The 23712-nt window shown below is 41.5% G+C and overlaps 1 protein-coding gene across 2 annotated transcripts in view; it reads right to left on the bottom strand.

Moving 5' to 3' along the window:
- The window catches only part of LOC136884258 (alpha-1,6-mannosyl-glycoprotein 2-beta-N-acetylglucosaminyltransferase), a 115347-nt gene that overhangs the window by 60042 nt on the left and 31593 nt on the right, over positions 1–23712 (bottom strand). For both annotated transcript variants that reach the window (XM_067156323.2, XM_067156324.2), the window contains exons 3-4: positions 12133–12342; positions 3992–4233 (exon numbers count right to left, since the gene is read on the bottom strand). In XM_067156323.2, coding sequence (XP_067012424.1) covers positions 3992–4233; positions 12133–12342 — 452 coding nt within the window. The remainder of the gene's footprint in view (positions 1–3991; positions 4234–12132; positions 12343–23712) is intronic.

Genomic DNA, 23712 nt, shown 5'->3' with positions numbered 1-23712 from the left:
TGTGATAATATGAAGGAGGTGGGAATTATAGGAACATATAGGCCTGGAAGAGAGGAAAGAGATATGGATATATTTGAGAAAATAATAGATTATACTCATAAAAACAATAATGATACGGTAATAATTGGGGGAGATCTAAACTTGCCTGAAGTTGAATGGAATGGAGCTGCAAGTGAAGCCCATGAACAGAAACTGGCAAATAAGTTAATTTGGGAGGGAGGATTTACAAAAGTAGTACAAGAACCGACTCGTCTCAATAACTTACTAGATGTATTCTTGGTTAAACCAGGGGAAATTGTTGATAAAACTGAGGTAATTGAAGGAATAGGTGACCATAAGGCTGTAATAATGGATGTAGGACTGGTGCCAAAAAGGCTTAATAAGAGGGTCACACAAGACAAGAAATTATACAGAAAAACTAAAGTTGATGAATTTGGGACTTACCTTAAATCACAATTCAGTTGTTGGATAAGTGAAGGGAGTAATGTGAATACAATTTGGGCTAAATTTAAAGGAATCATTTGGGAAGGAGAGAAGAGATTTGTACCTGTTAAGAAGGGTAAAATGACCTCAGACGCTGTTTATTATACAAGGGAAATAAGAAAATTAAAAGAAAATGTAGAATAGTAAACAGGAAAATCAAAGAGGGTAGGGAGAATAGAGAAACTAGAAAACCGCTAATGAGGGAACTGAATAGAGTGAAAAAGGAAGCAAAAGAGAATTATATGAATGGCATTCTTCAAGAGGGTAATGACCACAAAGGGAAATGGAAAAAGCTGTATTCATATATTAGGAATCAAAAAGGAAAAGAAATCCACATTCCTACAATGGTGGGAGAAGGGGGTGAACACTATTTAACAGATACTGAGAAAGCAAACCTCTTCAGTAGGGAATTCAGAGATTCAGTAGAAGATTGTCAGGACTTGGAAACCATAACAGAAGATAGAGAGGGAGAGACACATGGGGAAACAAGAAGCTTCTCATTCACAAATGAACATATTTTCAGAGAAATCCAACTGCTTCAGCAAGGAAAAGCAGCAGGAAGTGATCAAATTACTGGGGAGGTATTAAAGACAATGGGGTGGTATATAGTGCCTTATTTAAAATTTCTCTTTGACTATGTCATAAATAATAGTGTAATACCAAAGGAATGGAAGGAATCTATAATAATACCAATTTATAAAGGAAAGGGTGATAAAAGGAAACCAGAGAACTACAGACCAATCAGCCTGACCAGTATAGTTTGTAAAATACTGGAGAGTTTAATAGCAAAGTACATCAGAGGGATATGTGATGATAAAAATTGGTTCATGAGGAGCCAGTATGGATTTAGAAAGAAATTTTCTTGCGAGGCACAAGTGGTGGGATTTCAGCAGGACATATCAGATCAGTTGGATTCAGGAGGCCAGTTAGATTGCATAGCCATAGATCTTTCCAAAGCCTTTGATAGAGTGGAACATGGAATATTATTAAAGAAATTGGAGGGAATAGGATTGGACGTAAGGGTTATACGTTGGATAAGAACATTTTTAAATTCAAGGGTTCAGAAAGTCAAAGTAGGAAATAATATATCACAGGAAGAGAAAGTTTGGAAGGGAATTGCACAGGGTAGTATAATCGGTCCGTTACTTTTCTTAATATACGCAAATGATTTAGGGAACAATATAACATCGAAAATAGGATTGTATGCAGATGACATAATTGTTTATAGGGAAATAAATAACATTGAGGATTGCTCAGAATTACAAAGGGACCTTGAGAGTATCCAAGAATGGGTTGAAGAAAATAATATGAAGATTAATGGAGACAAATCAACTGTTACAATATTTACAAACAGGAGCTTTAAAACTGAATTCGAATATACTTTGGATGAGGTAGTTATCCCAAAAGATGGCAAGTGCAAATACTTAGGTGTGAGATTTGAAAGTAATTTGCACTGGAAGGGTCATGTTGATGACATTGTTGGGAAAGCATACAGATCGTTACATGTCATAATGAGGCTACTTAAAGGATGCAACAAAGAATTAAAAGAAAAAAGTTACTTAAGTATGGTTCGTCCATTATTGGAATATGCAAACAGTGTTTGGGATCCTCACCAAGAATACCTAATAAAAGAACTAGATGGTGTGCAGAGGAAAGCAGCAAGGTTTGTAACAGGGGATTTCAGGAGAAAGAGTAGTGTATCAGAAATGTTAAAGGAACTTGGTTGGGAAACTTGAAGTAAGAGAAGGGAGAAAACTAGACTTATAGGATTATATAGAGCATATACAGGAGAAGAAGCATGGAGAGATATCTGTGAGAGGCTTCAGTTGGAAAATAATTATATTGGTAGAACTGACCACAAGTACAAAATTAGAAGGAATTTTAGCAGAAGCGATTGGGGTAAATTTTCATTCATTGGGAAGGGCGTGAAGGAGTGGAACAGTTTACCAGGGATAGTGTTTGATCCTTTTCCAAAATCTGTACAGATATTCAAGAAGAGAATAAACAACAACAGAGAAAATAAATGAAATGTTAGAGGGCATTCGACCAGTGCAGGATATTGTAAATAAAAAATGTGTGTGATTAAATTAATTCCATCCCCTGGTCTATGGAGTTTGGACAGCCCAAGTAGGGGACTGCCTGTAGGGGTGAAGTACAGTGGGGACTTCGAGGGCCCTGGGACCGCTACGGTAGCTGTGAATGCCCTTCAGGAACTCTGAAAAGTGGTGGCAAAAGGGGCTCTGGTTAAGACGCAGCAGGTCGTTATGCTACTTAGGTTCCAAAATGGGTAAAATATAAATATGTAAATAAATTCAATGTTAATTTTAATCTTATACCAGTTGTATATTATTATTAGAAGTAATTTCACATACCGTACTGTATATGAGTTGACTATGTTTGTAAGATATTATAAGTAGAATTTTGTAAACAATATAAATTTATTAAGGATGATGTGTGTGTTTAATAGAACAAATTATTAGCGTAAATTGTATAATATTGTATTCTAGGAAAATTTTCTTCGTCTCTTGTTAATTTAAAATTTAGTGCTTGACAATATTGTATTTTAGTGTACCATTTGCCACCGAGGTAGAAACCTCATTTGCAAATAAAGAGATTTTGATTTGATTTTGGTTTCCACTGTGCGTTGCCAGCAGTACATCTTTGTCCATGGACACTGGACGGCCTGGGCGAGGCAAATCGGCAGTTGATACTCTACCCCGTCTGAACCTTTCCACCCACCTTGCCACTGTTCTATACGGCATGGCATGCACACCTAATGCTTCCCGCAGCTCTGCATGACATTGGCGAGCATTTCTGCCGCGGAGGACTGCTATTTTAATATAAGATCGTTGCTCCTGCTTGTTGACTTCCATTTTGTGACACTCTCACTCACACACTGACCTTGGGGACATGCCTAGACCCACACTGCTGTTTACATACACCATCTAGTGGCATCATACGCAAGTACATACCGTACGTTTCCAAATGCATATCTTAGATTTTCCGTGTTCTCTCCTGTTCGTGAGAAAAAAATAGTTGCCATGATTTATGACTCGACCTACGTATTTACAAAAATAACATTCAAAATGTTCACTTGAAGGTACATACTACAGCTGTCGCTGTTTTCAAACTAAAACTAACAACCTATAAAACAGGCTCAGTATGACAGCAGTTCACTCAGTTTCAATATGGTAAAAATTGTTCGTGCAGATTGGAATTTGGCGCACGGAATGGAGAAAATTTTCTGTTCTGTGGTAGTGTGATACACTGTGTGAATATGAAGAGGAATATGTTGGGATAAGCAAAAACACCAAATCCTCAAATGTGAGGAACTAATCAGATGTAATTAAAGTCCCCAACCCGACAGGGAATCGAAAAGAAGACCTGAACGCTGACCATTTAGCGAAAGTTAAGGGAAGAAAGTCCTCTATTTAATTGGTCAAAATATAGCATCTCATTAATTATTTTGCAGTGTTAGAATCAAAAAGGAAAATAAGAGAAAACTCACTGCTCCTTCTTGATGTTCCGTGGGCAGTCCCCAGGCGACTCTCCTGGAAATTCGTGAGGATGAGTCTGGATGGAATAAGGATAGAAGATCTGCATCACTTTGCAAAAATCTATACTTTGGACTAACTCGTTGATTTCCTCGTCATAATAATCGTGACTGAATATCAGCAGCACCGTCTCGATATCCTTAGCTTGTGCCAGACTCACGATCAGATGGCGCAGGTAGATAATACGAGTGTGAATCTGAAAATAAAGCAGTTTCATAGTTACAATCAGTAGCGTACACACATAAGTTGGGGTCATTTAAAGACTTGCTATTCAAATGTGCATTATTGGAATTTTAATTTTGTTTCCTATTACTATGGTCTGTTCTGTGTAACCTGCTGCCCGATATACACAATGTCAAGCTATGTACAGTGAATTTAAATCGAAGTACGGCTTACCGAATATGAAAAGAATGATATTCCATGATATTATTTGTCTTTTCATCTTCTTCTCTTCATCCATTCCCTTTTCCAGATTCTCTCTGGGTAGGGTAGTGTACCAAAGTCCTCCACCTTACTCAGTCTTTACACCACCCCTCTTCTACACTCATGCTCATAAATTAAGGGTAATTGCATATTGTGGTGCCACACAACGTGGCACTACACAAAACTGGTACTAATAGCATAGGCACACAGTGATCACAAACGAAACATATCTGAAAGTCTACGGTATTGGTGGTAAGTTGACAAAACTGTCCCAAAACACATGTGCTACAAAATGCCACTGTTTTCTGCGCATGTACCCCAACATCAATATGGGATATGTCTGCCTCCGTAGCGTAATGGTTAGTGTGATTAGCTGCTGTCCTCGGGGGCCTGGGTTCGATTCCCGGTACTGCCAGAAATTTAAGAATGGCAGGAGGGCTGGTATGTGGTTGAAATGGTACATGCAGCTCACCTCCAATGGGGGTGTGCCTGAAAAGAGCTGCACCACCTCTGGATGAGGACACGAGTTTACTTACTTAATATGGGATATGATCACCATGCACACATACACAGGCCGCACAACGGATTGGCATACTCTGGATCAGGTGGTCGAGCAGCTGCTGGGGTATAGCCTCCCATTCTTGCACCAGTGCCTGTCAGAGCTCCTGAAGTGTCCTACGGGTTTGAAGACGTACAGCGATGTGTCGACCGATAGCATCCCAGATGTGCTTGATGGGGTTTAGGTCTGGAGAACAGGCAGGCCACTTCATTCGCCAGATATCTTCTGTTTCATGGTACTTCTCCACGATGGCAGCTCGGTGGGGCCGTGTGTTATCATCCATCGGGAGGAAGGTGGGACCCACTGCACCCCTGAAAAGGCGGATATACTGGTGCAAAATGACGTCCCGATACACCTGACCTGTTACAGTTCCTCTGTCAAAGACATGCAGAGGTGTACGTACACCAATCATAATCCCACCCCACACCATCAAACCACTACCTTTCAAGGACATTACGGGGTTGGTATCTGGTTCCTGGTTCACGCCAGATGAGAACCCGGCAAGAATCACTGTTCAGACTATACCTGGACTTGTCCGTGAACATAACCTAGGACCACTGTTCCAATGACATGTACTGTGTTCTTGACACCGGGCTTTACGGGCTCTCCTGTAAACAGGGGTCAGCGGAATGAACCTTGCAGGTCTCCGGGCAAATAAACCATGTCTGTTCAGTCGTCTGTAGACTGTGTGTCTGGAGACAAGTGTTGTAGTGGCTGTGGCAAGGTCCCGAGCAAGGCTACCTGCAGTACTCCGTGGCCGTCTGCGGGAACTGATGGTGAGATGTCGGTCTTCTTGAGGTGTTGTACACTGCGGACGTCCCGTACTGTAGCACCTGGACACGTTTCCTATCTGCTGGAATCATTGCCATAATCTTGAAATCAGACTTTGTGGAACACGGAGGGCCCGTGGTACGACCTGCTGTGCTTGACCAGCCTCCAGTCGCCCAATTATTCTACCCCTCATAACGTCATTGATATGTGTTCGTTGAGCCATTTTCATCACACAGTCACCATTAGCACGTCTGAAAACATCTGCACACTTACTCGCTGCATCGTACTCTGACATGCACCAACACACCTCTGCGTATTTGGACTGTTGCCAGCGCCATCGTGCGACGACCGCAGGTCAAATGCACCACATGGTCATACCCCGAGGTGATTTAAACCCGCAAACCGCCCACCATTGCATTGTTTCACCATGTATCAGCATTATCCTTAATTTCTGAGCACGAGTGTAGTACTTTACTGCTATCGACTCCTCTATTTGCAATACAGTCCACATTATTTGTACCTTTTAAAAATTAAAATGAACTAACTTTAATTACTTTGATTGTGAACCTAAAATTTACAATCAATGAAATTAAACTACGGTTTCCTCCTGGGAACTCATTTTTTGATATAAAAGACTGGGTTTTTTTTTGGTTTTTTTTTTTTTTTTTTTTGCTATTTGCTTTACGTCGCACCGACATAGATAGGTCTTATGGCGGCGATGGGATAGGAAATGCCTAGGAAGTGGAAGGAAGCGGCCGTAGCCTTAATTAAGGTACAGCCCCGGCATTTGCCTGGTGTGAAAATGGGAAACCACGAAAAACCATCTTCAGGGCTGCTGACAGTGGGGCTCGAACCCACTATCTCTCGATTACTGGATACTGGCCGCACTTAAGCGACTGCAGCTATCGAGCTCGGTGATACAAAAGACAAAGACAAGCATTTACACGAGTGGAGATGATATACTTCCTCTAGTGCACCATCACTGCACTGTACTACATAGGAGGCTTCCTGTAGTGTCTTAATTGCACACTAGCTGCGAGCTTCTTGGAAACGCTGCTAACTAAACAGGCCTAAACCGCTTGAATGTTTTAAAATTAAATGGTTTATCGAGTTGACACTCTATATGCAACCTGCGCATCTGTTAGATGGCGTCCTACCGAAGATGAATTCTAATGATAAAGACAGAACAAACATCCAGCGTCCGAGGCAGCAGAATTACCAATGAATTACCAGCCAAGAATCGAACCTGGCACCCCCTGGGAAAAAAGTAAAGTCATATGTTCGTCCCAGGGTGGTACAGCTCCTTTCAGGCACACCCCGAACGGTGGTCAGCTGCAGGTGCCAATTTAACCACATACCAGCTCTGCTGCCTTACTTAAATTTCTGGCAGGCCGGGATTCGAACCTGGGCCTCCGAGAATGGCAGCCAGTAGTGCTAATCATTACGCTACGGTGATGGCAGGGCAGGAGCGAAAAAAGAAACCACTTTTTCCTTTGAAAAAATCAAATGGTCATAAATATGTCTCCCAGTCATGGTCATCCATCAACGGCTGCTAATTTCAGATGACAACCAGCCATAAGACACAGCCTGCACGGTTGCTATGGTTACTCTTCTGGTCGCGTCATGTTACACAAATTTTTGGATGATGCCCAGCAATATGTCAGGAAAAAGCTTGAACAATTCTCAAACTCAAACGTACTGCAGGAACAAGCAGAGGAATTATTTTGAATGTAGAAGGCGATGTCTGAATTGTGTTCTTGACGGTCGGGGCATTCCGTGACTATCAATTGCTTAGTTGATAGTCCAGAGGTGGGGTTACTGGAGATTAGAACCACCAGGCCCCCATGGAAGTTTTACAAAAGAAAATAAATGGAAAATGACGATAAACAAGTGAAAGTCAACCCAATGGGTTGGCTCTTTGGAACATTCACAGAGACAAAATTGTAAAACCGATAGATCTCTTGAATTTTTTTTTTTTTTAAAGAAGCCTCAAAAGTTGGATTTTAGATTGTAATCTTGAACATACCATTCGCTGTAAAACTGTTGACCTTGATCATACTGTTCTCGTTCTGTATTTTAATGTAAGATTTTGTAGTGTATTGCAATCTGAATATCAACATAATTCACTTGTACCAGTGTCCTTGTATTGACATTCATGCATGCGCACACCAGACACGAACAAGCACCGCCACTGTGTTCTATTATCATTTTGCAACTATACCCCATCATCAGTCGATCCTAGCTACACTACTGAGATAGTCTAAGCAAGAATTGCAAGTTTATTGTTTAATATCTGTGAACCAGATACCTGCTAATTCGACATTTACAAGAATTTGAGCTTATATTTTCAGTACTCAGAGACGTGTGTCTGGAATGCTTAAGTTGTTGTTGTTGTTGTTGTTGTTGTTGTTGTTGTTGTTGTTTCTAGTCGCAGGTGTTACTCTGAATGTGAGAAAGTCAAAAAGAGATTCCAATAATAATATTTATTACAATTAAACTCTGTAACCCCCTCCCCATGGCATATACCAAAGCATACAATGTTACAAGTTCTTGGGAGGTGAAATGTAATTTGTATTCTTTATGTAGCCGACTGTGTTAACTGGTATCAGAGAGGTCCTTAATGACTCATAAAACATTAATTAACAAGGGGAGGTCGCTATGTGGTTTTCTACAATTTTGAGGATTTTCCCTTCATAAAAAAATAGTTTAGCGCTGTTCAAGAGTTTTTGCCAATGGGTCTTATTTTGTTCAAAATTTAACGTTTAAAATCTATCCTCAAACTTGGAAATTTCAATTCCCAGTACCAATGCCCTAGAGACTACTATCCACGAAACGTTTAGTGATACTTCGGCTCCCTAGTGCTGAGTCGGTAGACCTCGGTTATCTTCGAGATTCGTATTGGCAACCTCTGAAAAAGAAAAAAGAAAAAAAAAAAACTGGCGGTATAATTGCAACACTTTAAACTATGTTGTTATTTAAGATCCCCACACACCAAGGCGAATGCGAACACGAACACGAGAACGAACGCGATCTGTAACACTCGAAGTTAAATGCAGTGGCACACACCAGAGAGGGAGCGGTTCGCGCGGGAAAGGAAAATGCGCGGTCAGATAAGCGGGCAGGCGAATAGATCGCGCATGTCGGGTAGTTCGCGCCGTTGGCGGGCAGCGGGTTTTGGTGCATTTCTTTTTCCTTTTTGATTTGCTTTACGTCGCACCGACACATATAGGTCTTATGGCGACGATGGGATAGGAAAGCCCCTGAAGTGCGAATGAAGCGCCGTGGCCCTAATTAAGGTACAGTCCCAGCATTTGCCTGGTGTGAAAATGGGAAACCGCGGAAAACCATCTTCAGGGCTGCGGGCTGTGAGGCTTGAACCCACAGCTGCGCAACCTTAACCGCACGGCCAACTCGCCTGGTGAGTGCATTGCGTTGCCACGGATTTACCTCCTTGCGCAACTGTTTCAGTAGCAAGCATCCAAAAGTGCAGAACGGCTCATAAAAGCAGTGGAAAAGAATGAGGGGATTTATAATAGGACACTGAACGGTTACAAGAATATAAAAGTAACTAACAAGAAATGGGATGAAATAGGCTCCACTTTTGGAATGACAGGTAAGACATAACATAATATGCATTGCTGCATTTAATTTCAGTAACAATATTACTGGGCCGCCTCTGTGGTGTAGTGGTTAGCGTGATTAGCTGCCACCCCCGGAGGTCCGGGTTCGATTCCCGGCTCTGCCACGAAATTTGAAAAGTGGTACGAGGGCTGGAACGGGGTCCACTCAGCCTCGGGAGGTCAACTGAGTAGAGGTGGGTTCGATTCCCACCTCAGCCATCCTGGAAGTGGTTTTCCGTGGTTTCCCACTTCTCCTCCAGGCGAATGCCGGGATGGTGCCTAACTTAAGGCCACGGCCGCTTCCTTCCCTCTTCCTTGCCTATCCCTTCCAATCTTCCCATCCCTCCACAAGGCCCCTGTTCAGCATAGCAGGTGAGGCCGCCTGGGCGAGGTACTGGTCATACTCCCCAGTTGTATCCCCCGACCAAGAGTCTGAAGCTCCAGGACACTGCCCTTGAGGCGGTAGAGGTGGGATCCCTCGCTAAGTCCGAGGGAAAAGCCGAACCTGGAGGGTAAACAGATGATGATGATGATGAACAATATTACTGACAAGCCATTATTTAACCTGCTGGCATATATTAAGAACATCGTGTCTGTTAACAAATTCACGTTTCTGTACAAAATTCATAAACATAATCGAACTCCCAGTGGTTACGTTTTTATGAGTACCGTAGTAAAAAAGGGGAAAGCGAAATTAAGCTGGAAGACGAATGAAATGAAAATATTCAAACGGACTAATTTTGGAATGTTTTCGAGGAGATTAGAGCTTGAAAATACCATACAGCCACAGAGGAAGCTTTGATGTCGTAGAAACAAATAGTGTTCATACTCAGTCTGAATTGCAAAATGTAACAAATCTTTCACGGATCTCAAATGCGAAATTAGCTGGCCTTCGAGGATGCAAGTTTTGGTTTTGAAAGGCTGCCATCTTCGGAGTAGTTGGTTTAAGAAGGTGTTCAATTTTTTTCATCAGAATTCTTTGATCTTAAATAATGAAGAACGAAGGCAGTTTTGACGATCAGTTTTGCAGTATCAACCTTAATTTCTAAAGGTCTTAAGAAAACTCTCAGTTGCTGAGCTGAAATACTAAATGCATTCCCGACTGTGCGTCTAGCACGGCATAATCTCTTGTGCTTCTCTTTTAAGTCGTCATTTCCGGAGTGTCGGCACGGAAATGGCCGCATTAAGCATGGGCAAAATGGGAATGCTTCATCCTCATCTCTAAAAGATCGAAACATTCAAAGTTCCAATGCCGTGTAAAGCCTTTCTTCATCCTCCCTCAGCTGATGATACAAGTTATTGAATTATCCTTGAATGTCTCGAAGCATTAATTTCGTGTGCCCATAGCGTTATGCGTTTGTCCCTATTATTGATGCTGATTCCATACTCAATGGTTAGCGTGCTGGCCTTTGGTCACAGGGGTCCCGGGTTCGATTCCCGGCAGGGTCGGGAATTTTAACCATCATTGGTTAATTTCTCTGGCACGGGGACTGGGTGTATGTGTCGTCTTCATCATCAATTCATCCTCATCACGACGCGCAGGTTGCCTACGGGAGTCACATCGAAAGACCTACACCTGGCGAGCCGAACATGTCCTCGGACACTCCCGGCACTAAAAGCCATACGCCATTTCATTTCATTGATGCTGATGATGCTTGTTGTTTTAAGGGGCCTAACATCGAAGGTCATCGGCCCCTGTCCCTATTATTAAGAGAAAATATGTTCAGATAGAATAATTAATTATCTGTGCCTTCTACACTATCATGTTACGTAATAGGCTATTATTACGAGAGGAATTAAGAATTATCTAAAATATTTTTTTAAAGTTTTCACCACGCACTACGTGAATAGGATCTCATCTCGTCTTATTTACCTTTTTACCTCCTCGTCATCGTCCAAAGCTACTGCGATAAGAAGACATTATTTTTCAAACCGATAGACTTGCATGATCTCGCCAAGACTCAGCATTCGAACTGGCGGAGACACGTTCGCTATGGCCAGGTCGCGCGGACTATCATTTTGGTGTGTGCTGGGGAGTTCGCCAAATGTTCGCCTTTGCTCTCGTGTTCGGGTTCGTGTTCGCGTTCGCCTTGGTGTGTGTGGGGACCTTTACACAGCAACGTCAAAATGTAGGTTAAGCTTGAACATGAGTGAGGAAAATCAAAGTACATCACAGGGACAACGGAGAACTCTACACGAAAACGACGATTTAGAAAATTCATATCGATCGATCATACTTTCGATTCAATTCAGATTTCATTTCCATTCAGTTGGCCGTATTACCGGAACCGCTGTAGCTCCCTCCTTACTCCTCACCCCCGTAAAACGAAGTGTCACTGAAAGTTTCACGGAGACAAGTCAGAAATATCTGCGGGAATAAGACTGCAAAAGTTTGAAGTTAGACCTTTTGCCGGGCTGAGTGGCTCAGACGGTTGAGGCGCTGGCCTTCTGACCCCAACGTGGCAGGTTCGATCCTGGCTCAGTACGGTTGTATTTGAAGGTGCTCAAATACGCCAGCCTCGTGTCGGTAGATTTACTGGCACGTAAAAAATCTCCTGCGGGATTAAATTCCGGCACCTCGGCGTCTCCGAAAACCGTAAAAGAGTAGTTAGTGGGACGTAAAGCAAATAGCATCATTATTATTATTATTAGACCTTTACGACCTTATTTCGCTCATTTTCTCAAACATGCTAAGGTAGACGTGTGGTGGTGAAGTTATTACCTGTACGACGATGAGTAGCGAGTCGTTCTGTACAGGACCGAAGATATCCTCGTTTAGGACCGTCTGCAGTTCGTTGTAGCGCTCTATATTACGGCGGATCTCGGAAATGTTGGCAGTGGGAAGCGCTCCCGTTGAATCGGTGCTGGCATTGGTCGAGCCAGAACCTGCCGTGTTGTTTCGAGGACGCGGCGTCAGGAACTTGTGGAGCACCTGCAACAAATGTGGAAAAAACAACCTTTAGGTACAGCAAATAGTTTCTATTCAGGGAGACCTGGTAAAAGAAACAGTAGCTTCTTAAATTTGACAGTGCAATTTCCTTTTTCAAAAGGTAACTGGCAAGCGGAAAGATTAACAAAATATTGAAAATTGTTATGAAATTAGAAACCAGTAGATAAAAATCTTTAACGATGTCTTTAGTCACACGTGGTCTTCTCCGGATGTTGCGGTGTTGGGGAAGACATTAGACCTATTTGATAGCATGGATATAACCTATCACAGAAAATGACATGAATGGTAACGTGATTCAAACGAAGAGAATTTAAGAATAACTAGCAAATGTACTCGTGCTTCGCTACGGTGTTCTACATTGTATACGGATATCGAAGTAAATTACTGTACATGCAGTGAATAAGTTTAAAAAAAAATGCATGTCTCTTAGCGTTATCCGAGAAACAACTTTGGGCAGGTCCCCATACGTTGTTGTGATGATAACGCAGGCTCACTTGCCTACTGTCTTTCACAATCAAGTTGGGAAGTTTACATGATAATGGCACGCCCCATTGCCTACTGCGCGGTCACAATCGATTTGGGAAATTTTCGTTACAATGGTGGATCCCCTTTTCTACTTCCAGACAGATTACAGTTGAGGAGCTTTTATTATAATGATAGGCAACTTTCCTGCTGCCAGTCAAAACTGAGTTGTGCTGTTATTATGACAGGCCCCTTTTCCTACTTCCCGCCAGCTTACTGCCAGTCACAGCGAGTTGGTGAGTTTCCATTAAAATAGTAGGTTACTATGCCTAATGCCAGTCACATTTTAGATGGGTACATTTGTTTACAATGGCGGGCACCCTTGCCTTCAGCCAAACACAATCAGGTAAGGGAGTTTTGAACAAAATTGCATGCTCCCTTGCCTCCTGCAAGTCAAATCAAAAAGGGAGTTATTCATTGCAATGATAGGCCCTCCTTACTGATGCCACCTACACAGAAGTTGGAGAAAGACCCCATTCCTACTGCCATTCAAAGTCGATGTAGGGAGTACTGATTACAATAGCAGACACCTATTACAGACACACGGGTGTTACGATTTTATTTATTTATTTAGATAGATAGATAGATAGATAGATAGATAGATAGATAGATAGATAGATAGATAGATAGATAGATAGATAGATAAGGAATCTGCTCCACGTACAACACCTTTTGGGCTATGTCCGCTGGACTTAGTCTGCAAAACCGACCGTTCATATCTCCCTTATTAATCCTCCTGTCGAAAAAATACACACGAGGAAAACGTTTTAGAAATAGATTTCCATCGAGGTTGGTCGATTTCCAATCAGGTCGGTCTTGTATACATTGTGGGAGAGTAAAATCACTGTTTCGGTTCTCTGTAAAATCCCAGTCAATTTCGGAAATTTGAAATAGTATGGACCTTAAAACACACCTTTGGACAGATGGATGCTAAATATAGGCTAAAGCTTGGTTGAAATATCTTCAGCAGTTTTCAAGTCATAAGAAAAACGCTTTACACGCACCTGCTTTTAAGTTAAGTCCGTTGAGACTGAAAAACCGTCCGTTAATGAGAAAAAAAATCAGGACGGTAGATTTCCATTAAGTTTAGATGTGCATATTTTATGGGAGTAAAAAAATCATGGTTTCGGTTTATGATAAACCCCCAGTAAATTTAGGTATCCCTAAATAATATTGGCCCTAAAACCTACCCAAGGACAGGTGGATTCTAAATATCAACTTTGGTAGGAATACATCTAGTAGTTTTCAAGTTATAAGAACTCAGACAAAAAACACAAACAAACAAACAAACAAACACCTAAGCTAAAAAAATATGCAGATGGCCATTATTACAACTGAAACTGATAACTGTAGAGATATTTCGCCAAAATAGTCAATGTACAGACACACGGTCGTTACGATTTTATTTCTTCTTCTTCTTCTTCTTTTATGACCACATAGGATCACTTTAGTCAGTCCGTCGTTCAGGTCTCTTTGAAGGGATTGTTCGGGCTTTGCGGTCCTCCCAGTACTTCTTCAGACGCTCCGATCTTCGTGCCCTTTCCTCAGTTGAAAATGTGCGTGTTGTTGGTTTGTTTTGTGTAAGGGTAAAGCGGAGGTTTGTATTCTTGAGTTTTGTATTCAATTTTATCTTATTTTTGGTGTCTTCTGTTGTAAGGCCTATTTCCTTCAGATCCTCTCTTACTTCTCTGATCCATTTACATCCTGTTGTGGTATTTTTTGAGACGAGATTGTGTTGTACTAGTTGTTTCAGAAGTCTTGAGTCCTGCATCCTCATGATATGTCCAAAGAATCCCAGTCTCCTCTTACGCATAGTATCTGTAATGGGTTCTAGCTCTTTGTACACGACTTTGTTAGGTATTAACCGCCACTGTCCATCTTTCTGATATTTTTTGTTGATACAGGTTCTTCCAATCCTCCTTTCAATTTTCTGAAGTCTGTCAGTCTTTGATTGTTTATTCAGGTAAAAGAGTGTTTCTGCTGCATATGTAGCTTCCGGTTTTATAACTGTGTTGTAGTGTTTTATTTTTGAATTTATTGATAGACATTTCTTTTTGTAGATATCCCATGTTAATTTTTGTGCTTTAGCTAATCTATTTGTTCTTACTTGGATTGAGATTTTTTCATTTAAGTTATGTGTTATTACTTCTCCAAGATATTTAAACTGAGTTACTATTTTGATTTTATTACCATTTATGGTGACTTCTTTTAGCTGTGTTGGTTTTTGGGGCATAATTTCTGTTTTTTCAAATGATATTTTGAGGCCAATTTTATTTGCAATGTTTTGAAGTTCTGATATCTGGGTTTTTGCTTCTTTTATGTCCACTGCTAGTAATGCTAAATCGTCAGCAAAACCCAGGCAATTTGTTTTGATTTTTCGGCCAATCTTTATTTTGGGGGGACATTTTCTAAACCATTCCCTCATTACCATTTCTAGAGCACAGTTAAATAATAGTGGTGAGAGCCCATCTCCCTGCCGTAGTCCAGTTTTAATTTCAAATGTCTCTGATGTTTCACCCCTAAACTTCACTTTTGACTTGGTATTGGTGAGAGTCAATTTTATTTATATAGAATAAAATAAGACAACCATGACTTATTTTTTGAGATGGCGAATAATAAATTCCCAAAACAAAAACAAAAAAACATTAGAAAACTTTCCCTTCATTACTGAAAACAATAATAGTAACTATATATATTATAAAGCTGCTTTACGTCGAACCTACACAGGTAAGTCTTACGGCGACGATGGGATAGGAAAGGGCTAGGAGGGGAAGGAAGATGCTGTGGCCTTAATCAAGGTATAGTCACAGCATTTGCCTGGTGTGAAAATGGGAAACCACGAAAAACCATCCTCAGGGCTGCCGACAGTTGGGTTCGAACCCACTATCTCCCGAATGCAAGCTCACAGCTCCGCGGCCCTAACCGCACAGCCAACTCGCTCGGAATAATAATAATAATAATAATAATAATAATAATAATAATAATAATAATAATAATAATAATAATAATAATAATAATAATAATAATAATAATAATAATGGCACAATGTAGGGCAATGCAGTTAACGGTCTGGAAGGCGGAAGACGCAGGGGCGGCCGTACCTTATGTGCTAAAGTGCTGCAGCACATTGTCTATTTGAAAAATAAATTATTTGAATAATATTATCTACAATCAAATACAGTGCACTGAAAAAGACGCCAGCCAAAGAATAACAAATCATTCGACTCTCCTCGCAACCAAGGTCTGTCTAGGGAGGTCAAGTCACGAATGCTTCTTATGGAGCCGCCATATTGAGTCTGTAAGCGAGCGTAACCAAAGGCAAGTGTATTCGAATTTAGAGGATTTCGGTGCCGTACATTGAAATAAAAACAGAACATCAACTATTTTTCGTAAAGAATTTAATTGGGCATGTACTGTTCTTGCATATATAACTGTATAACACTTAAATTATATTAATACATTCACAGCTATTTGAATAGGAAGATAATTAGCAGAGCCTGAATTTTATTTTTTAAATTTTTTTTTAGAAACAAGAATCAACAGGAAAGCTCATGTCCTACTCTTTTACTTCCTTACAACTTGGTCTTACTGTGTTTCCTATTAATATCATCTGTCAAATACGTCATCTTATTGACAGAAACATAGAAATCTGTACAGTACCTGTGTCATATTATGATTAACGGTAGGCTACATGAAATACTGAATTTGAAGTACTATACTTAAAGTACTAAGAGACAGTTGTAATAAATTACCTTCAGCATTTTCTTTATTAAGTAAGTAATTACCGATACTGCGTTTCTAAGGGGTTATCCCAGTGTGTTGACAAACACTGAAAGTCTCTTGAGTTGAGTGCATTAAATGATGTATGGTAACTGTTGTTATCCATTCATGTGGTATTTCTTTTGGTTCTAAGGCAAAAATACTCTGCACATGTGCAACAAGAGTGATGTTCTTAGCTACTCGTAACTAGTTTGTTGATAACCCATGCAGCTTATATAGTACCAAGTGGTGGTGGTGATTGTTGTTTTAAGAGGAAGTACAACTGGGCAACCATCCTCTATAAACACTAATCAGAAGAAAACAAATGGAAGGGGTCCAACACTTCGAAAAATTAAGGTATCGGCAAAAGAAAGATGAAGGCCACAAAGTGCGTGGAAATGAAAAACTTCCTAGGCCTCGAATGCGCTAATGCCGTCGCGGTCGGAAAAGAACAAGTGTTGACCAGGGGAAGTCGGATGGGATAGAATAGGTGAGAGCCTAACACAAGTGAAAGAAATGTCAAGACTCAGCTAAGGGCCTCGTAGTCACAACCCAAATTGATTTTCCCCTGTGGGCGGGGGCAATAGAATAACACCCACGGTATCCCCTGCCCGTCATAAGAGGTGACTGAAAGGGGCGTCAGGAGCTCCTAACTAGGGAGCGTGGGTTGGCGACCACGGGGCTCTCAACTGAGTCCTAACGTTCATACATATAATAATAATTGTTACCGTGTTTTTGTGGTAGTTATGCATGAAAGAAGGTGCTGGGTGGTGAATAGGTCTCAAGCTACTAAAGTGAAATTAATTTTAAAATTTAACAAGGTTATATTTTCTTTTCAAAATTAATAAGTAACAAGCATGGCAGTTACAGAGTAGCAAGTCAAATAAGGTAGTTACAATATTTACAGAAGTTGGGCTTCGAGCCCCGAATTCACAATGCTTGGGCAATCAGCTCAGTTTTATCCCAAACACAATTTTAACAGAGGGGCAGAAAACCCCGTTCATACCTAGGAGCCCTTGCTCCAAATTACACTGAAAAGCCTCCTCGAGGCATACAACATACAAATTTTAAAAGAGCCACACGCTCTCCAATTTAAGCCTCTCCCAGGCCACACTAAACTCCACCTTCAAGCTGTCCTCAACGGACATAACACAGGGGTAAAATACCCAATCTACTGAGGTCTATTAAGCGAAAAGAATGTTAATTAAATGACCTCTAAAATAACAATTTGAGAGGAGGCGAACTTGCACTCCTAATACACTTTGATTAAGACCTACTTGGCGCTAGGCCGTTAATACAAGGGCTAATCCCATACTAAAGAGGTGACTTAAGAAGGGAACGATTTGTTTTACATTAACGAAGAATAGGTTGAGAAAAAAGTTCACCTCAAAACAATATGAGTGGGAGCTCGAGAGGGTTAGCACTCTCTATCCCAGTATGTAGCTTCACAAGAGAATAGATGAAAAGAGTAGTTACATTTTAGGAAAAGGTTACATAGTGGAACGCTTAGAACCCGCCCCGAAAGTTAAACTGCTGAGCTAGCAAGGAAAGAATTTATTAATCGGCCATTACCTTATTGCTGACCGCAGCCGAAGAAAGAGGCGCTTCCCGCCTCCTGCTATGTACTTAATACACTGAAAGATGGAACAGAAATGGCCCAGAGACCCTAAAATCAGCAGTTTAAATACTCTCGCAGAAAGTTCTAGGCGTTAGGGGAAAGAAAACACCCTCCCACCAAGATTTTATTGGGTAGGACCCCGCAACAGATTCAAGTTGGGGGAAGATACCCCAGATTGGTCAGAAATTAATTGAAGAAATTTGTGATTGGATACATTCAAAACAAGGGGAAGAAAGGGGTAAATATAGCCAACTTAAACAATAACAGAAAGAAATTTAACAAAGAACAAACTCTTGAAATTAAATTTTCTCCAACAAAATAGTTCTTTGACTCCGCACTAGGGTGCACTATTGTTGATCTTCAGTAGTGTCCTCTAGAAGAGAAAGTTCACACTTCTTACTTCAAGCTAAACAAAAACACATCAAAAATGACACAGTTCAAAAACTCAAAGTTTTCCACGTGGTGACATCTTCTGAGAAGGTAGAGAATTAATAGCGTAGATAAAGTTCAGACTTCCTCTAGCAGAGGAGTTTCAACTGGCGCACATTTTAAATTAGCGGCGTGGAGATGTACCGCCCGGTACAATAATAATCATCATAATAATAATACCGAGCTCGATAGCTGCAGTCGCTTAAGTGCGGCCAGTATCCAGTATTCGGGAGCTAGTGGGTTCGAACCCCACTGTCGGCAGCCCTGAAGATGGTTTTCCGTGGTTTCCCATTTTCACACCAGGAAAATGCTGGGGCTGTACCTTAATTAAGGCCAAGGCCGCTTTCTTCCCATTCCTAGGCCTTTTCTATCCATTTGTCGTCATAAGACCTATCTGTGTCGGTGCGACGTAAAGCAAATAGCATAATAATAATAATAATAATAATAATAATAATAATAATAATAATAATAATAATAATAATAATAATAATAATAATCTGTCTGTTAGGTCACCAGACCAGAGGATGGTTGGATCCTCAAATAGCACCACCAAAGGTTGTGCGGTTATAAGGAAACCCCAAAAACCAAAGCAGCACCAAAATGAGGCGTACTAGGCAAGATGAGGAGTGAGGTAGTTTGCCATTGCTTTCCTCACTGGGTCAGAAAGTACTATTGCAGCACGACTGACCCTAGCGCCTTTCATAACACTCAGATGCACTAGTCATGTGCTGAATGTCATTACTCAGCACTACCCATACCCCAGCAACTTCCATATTGTCATAGCCATGGATTTTGACTGAGACTTCGGTGGAAGCTACACTTTACTCTGGCCTGTGCCAAGAGATGGATGCAAAAGTACTGTATCCATCAAGAAATGACAGCAGGCAGCAACATAATAATAATAATAATAATAATAATAATAATAATAATAATAATAATAATAATAGTGGTTAAGAAAATTACAGCCATTGTTAGACACGATTCCTTAAGAAATAGAAATTCAGTCACTATTAAGTTGAGTTAACCTAGGTTAGGCTATTTTAGGGATTACATTAGGATACTATGTTAGGCTACGGTACGTTAAATTACAGTCGTTGGTTAGTGCGAGTGTTGTGATCTTTAAGTATTTGTCCAGCCAGATAATGTACTCCATAGAGCATTTAAGGTGAATGAAATATAGCTGTAAATAACTACAGTACCGTAAAAGACTGTTGTATGTATGTTTAGTCATCAGCCCGAAGGCTGGTTGGATCCTCAACAGTTCCACCATGAGCTGTCATAGATGGCCTAGGCATCACTGAAGAGGCGTACTAGGGAAATGAGTGAGGTAGTTTCCCGTTTATTAACAATTATTGTTGTAATGAGTACAAGCTGGACACAAATTGTTGGTTTGAAGAGATAGGCCAACGAAATTAACCAATTACGGTTAAAATTCCTGATCTTGCCGGGAATCGAACCCGGGACCGCTATGACCAAAAGGCAAGCACGCTAATCATTTAGCCATGGAGCCGGACGCATGAAAAGGAAATTTTCATAAACAACAATACTACTATTACACATTTCCTGTTACTTTTCTTGCTTGTTTTGAAAGATAGTTCCCTTTCTTTGGGAGGTTTCCTATCATATGTCAAAGACTTGGGTGGATTAGGGACGTTGAAAATTGTTGGGATGGAATTCCACTTGAGTAGTTTCCGTCCATCTGCCCTCTTTAGTTCAAATAGCGATTCTTCAAAATTATGCTAGAAGAAAATACATAATAAGACCTATAAATATAAAACATCGTTCATACAAACATATTACTGTATTATTCAGGAATAATACGAGTGCATAAGTTCACAAAAGCGCGCACAAGACGAAATTACCTGTAGATTACCATTTGTCATGCCTACAGTTTTGTACCCATTGAGCTCCCTTTGCTTAACTTTCGGGAAGCGAAACACTCTAATTCCGTCAGTTGTCTTATTTTGACAATTTGGAGCGGCACAGTATCCCATTTTCTTTCAAAATACAAGTAATAACTCACATCATTACATCGTGCGCGCCCACATAACAACGATATTTGAGACCCAATATGGCCGCCACCGCAAAGGATTGTGGTAACGTGACCAGACCTCCCTAGACAGACCTTGCTCGCAACACGTAACTAGTGGTGCGCCCCACGCCGGGTGTTGGCTGTGCAGATCACAGCTCAGCGTGGCTCGGCGAGAATTTCTAAGCCTTTTGCCAGAAAGCAGGAACTCCGCCTTTTGCGCATGCGTGCCTAACTTCTTCGACAGGCTGTGAAAGGAACAGCCAACACATCACTTCACAGCGAGTCTTCGTTCGACCACATAGAGGCAGCACTGGTCACACCAGCATTTCGACGGAAATGAGAACGTGGCAGGTGACTCAGCGGTAGTATATAAGAGTGAATCGCTCAAAGCATTCGGGAAACAAAATACTGTAGAGAAAGCCATCAGCTGCAGGTCTTATAATACTCCCAACTTGCTTATTCCATAGCCACATTTGTAAATCGATGAACTAAAAAAAAAAAAAAAAAAAAAAAAATGTACTTTTTATGTTGTCAAAATAAGGACATGATATTGTGATGTCCTATAATTACAAAATGTCTACATTATAAATTTCACTTAGTAAACTCCTGTCCTCATCCCGAGGCGGTGCAGCTCTGTTCAGGTACACCCCCAATGGAGGTGAGCTCCATGTACCATTTTAACCACATACCAGCCCTCCTGCCATTCTTAAATTTCTGGTAGTACCGGGAATCGAATCCGGGCCCCCCGAGGACGGCAACTAATAACACTAACCGTTACTCTACGGAGGCGGACATAAATTTCACTATAACAACATAACATGTAATTTTGCATTACGGCATTGCTGATTTTATTTCAATGATTTTTATAACGTTGCGAACTTCTGTTTTTTGCGCGCGCCCACCAAGTGTTCCTGAGTTCGTGAATGTTTTGTGATGGAAGGTGTTATTGTGTGTTTAATTGGTTTTGTATGAGGAATGTGTATATGTGTTGGGGTTGTTCGCGTGTTTGTTCAGTATGAAAACTCAGTGGAGAGTCTCCTGAAAACTGCAAAAGTTTCTAAATATTTTTATTTTTGGACGGGGGATGGGGAATCCACCTCTGTGGTATAGTGGTTAGTGTGATTAGCTGCCCCCCCCCCCGGAGGTCCGAGTTCGATTTCCGGCCCTGCCACGAAATTTGAAAAGTGGTACGAGGGCTTGAACGGGGTCCACTCAGCCTCGGGAGGTCATATGAGTAGAGGTGGGTTCGATTCCCATCTCAAACATCCTGGAAGTGGCTTTCCGTAGTTTCCCACTTCTTCTCCAGGTAAATGCCCAGGATGGTACCTAACTTAAGGCCACGGCTGCTTCCTTCGTTTTTCCTTGTCCACCCCTTCCAATCTTCCGATCCTTCCGATCCCCCCGCAAGGCCCCTGTTCAGCATAGCAGGTGAGGCCGCCTGGGCGAGGTACTAGTCATACTCCCCAGACGTATCCCCCGATCCAGAGTGTGAAGCTCCAGGACACTGCCCTTGAGGCGGTAGAGGTGTGATCCTTCGCTGAGTCCGAGGGGAAAACCGACCCTGGAGGGTAAGCAGATAAAGAAGAAGAAGAAGAAGAAGAAGAAGAAGAAGAAGAAGACGGGAGGATGGGTTAGAGCACACAACTGATTTTCTGCATCAGCCGCCACTGCGGAAGAGGAGTTCCATTTCCCAACGGGGGAGAGAATGGAAGAACTGAATGAAGCAAATCTTTCTGCGTCTGTACTCGGAGCGAGCGGCAGGGAGTCAGCGTCTGTTCTGTAGTTAGTGCGGCTGCAAACAAAGCTCTGGAACTAACCACTCCAGTTCTAACCACCCAGCAAGAGCTGGACCAAGGCCGTCTATCTAGTGCGGCCTTGGCTGGACCCACCAGTGTCAACAAGCGTAGACATGGATCGTGAGAGAAATAACTTCGATACCCCAGGTGGTAACTAATCCACCGGTGCTCAAGGTTCTGTTCTCGTGGTTGGCGGGACAGAGGGAGTCGGAGACCTCTGGCAAACTTCCCACAAAGACGTACATAGGGACATTGAATATCAACACACTAATCAGAGCAGGAAAATTATGGTTTCCCATTTCCACACCAGGCAAATGTTGGAACTGTACCTTAATTAAGGCCACGACCGCTTCCTTCCCACTCCTAGCCCTTTCCCGTCCCATCGTCACCATAAGACCTATATGCGTCGGTGCGACGTAAAGCAACTAGCAGGGAAATTACTAGAGTTGGAAAAGATGCTAGTCGAACAGAAGATTCAGATACTAGGAATCCAAGAGACGCGCATGGCAGATGCCTTCGGCAGCTACAGGTTATTCAAGAGCAAAACAGAAAGGAAAGTAGGTAAAGGAACACCGCTCCTGGGAATGGCCTTCGCTGTCAACAAGAACATACTTTACTCAGTAACGGAAGTCAAACCAATAAACAACAGACTGATGACGATGAGGCTCAAATTGCTAACAAGTACTATACAATAGTCAACATACACGCACCAGTAAACGAAGATAACAAGAGAGACAAAGAAGGAGTCGAACGGTACTGGGACCAACTTGAGAAAACAATGAGAAAAATCCCTAAAGGAGATGTTAAAATTCTACTGGGCGACGTCAATGCGCAATTAGGCAGAGAAAGAAGATTCAGAGGAACAGTAGGACATTACCCCGGACATAAGTTCACTAACAAGAATGGTCAGAGACTGGTGGGGTTGTGTTATCAACACAATATGAAGATAATGTTGACGCACTTCAAGAAGGATATCAGGAAAACTAAGACCTGGCGTTCCCCAGTAACGTCCTTAGGAGAATGCCAGATTGATCATGTAGCAATAACACACAAAAACCACAGAGAAATTATGAACGTTCAAGTGAGAAAGGGGGCAAACTTCGACTCCGATCACTACCTCACGAGAATCAAAATCAAACTGACACCAAAGAGAATAAAGAAGGCTCCACGGATACCAAAGTTCGATATAACAAAAC

The sequence above is a fragment of the Anabrus simplex genome, chromosome 12, assembly GCF_040414725.1.
Source record: "Anabrus simplex isolate iqAnaSimp1 chromosome 12, ASM4041472v1, whole genome shotgun sequence".
Taxonomy (NCBI): domain Eukaryota; kingdom Metazoa; phylum Arthropoda; class Insecta; order Orthoptera; family Tettigoniidae; genus Anabrus; species Anabrus simplex.
The sequence above is the reverse complement of the archived record's forward strand: the minus strand, read 5'-3'. Positions and strand labels throughout refer to the sequence as shown.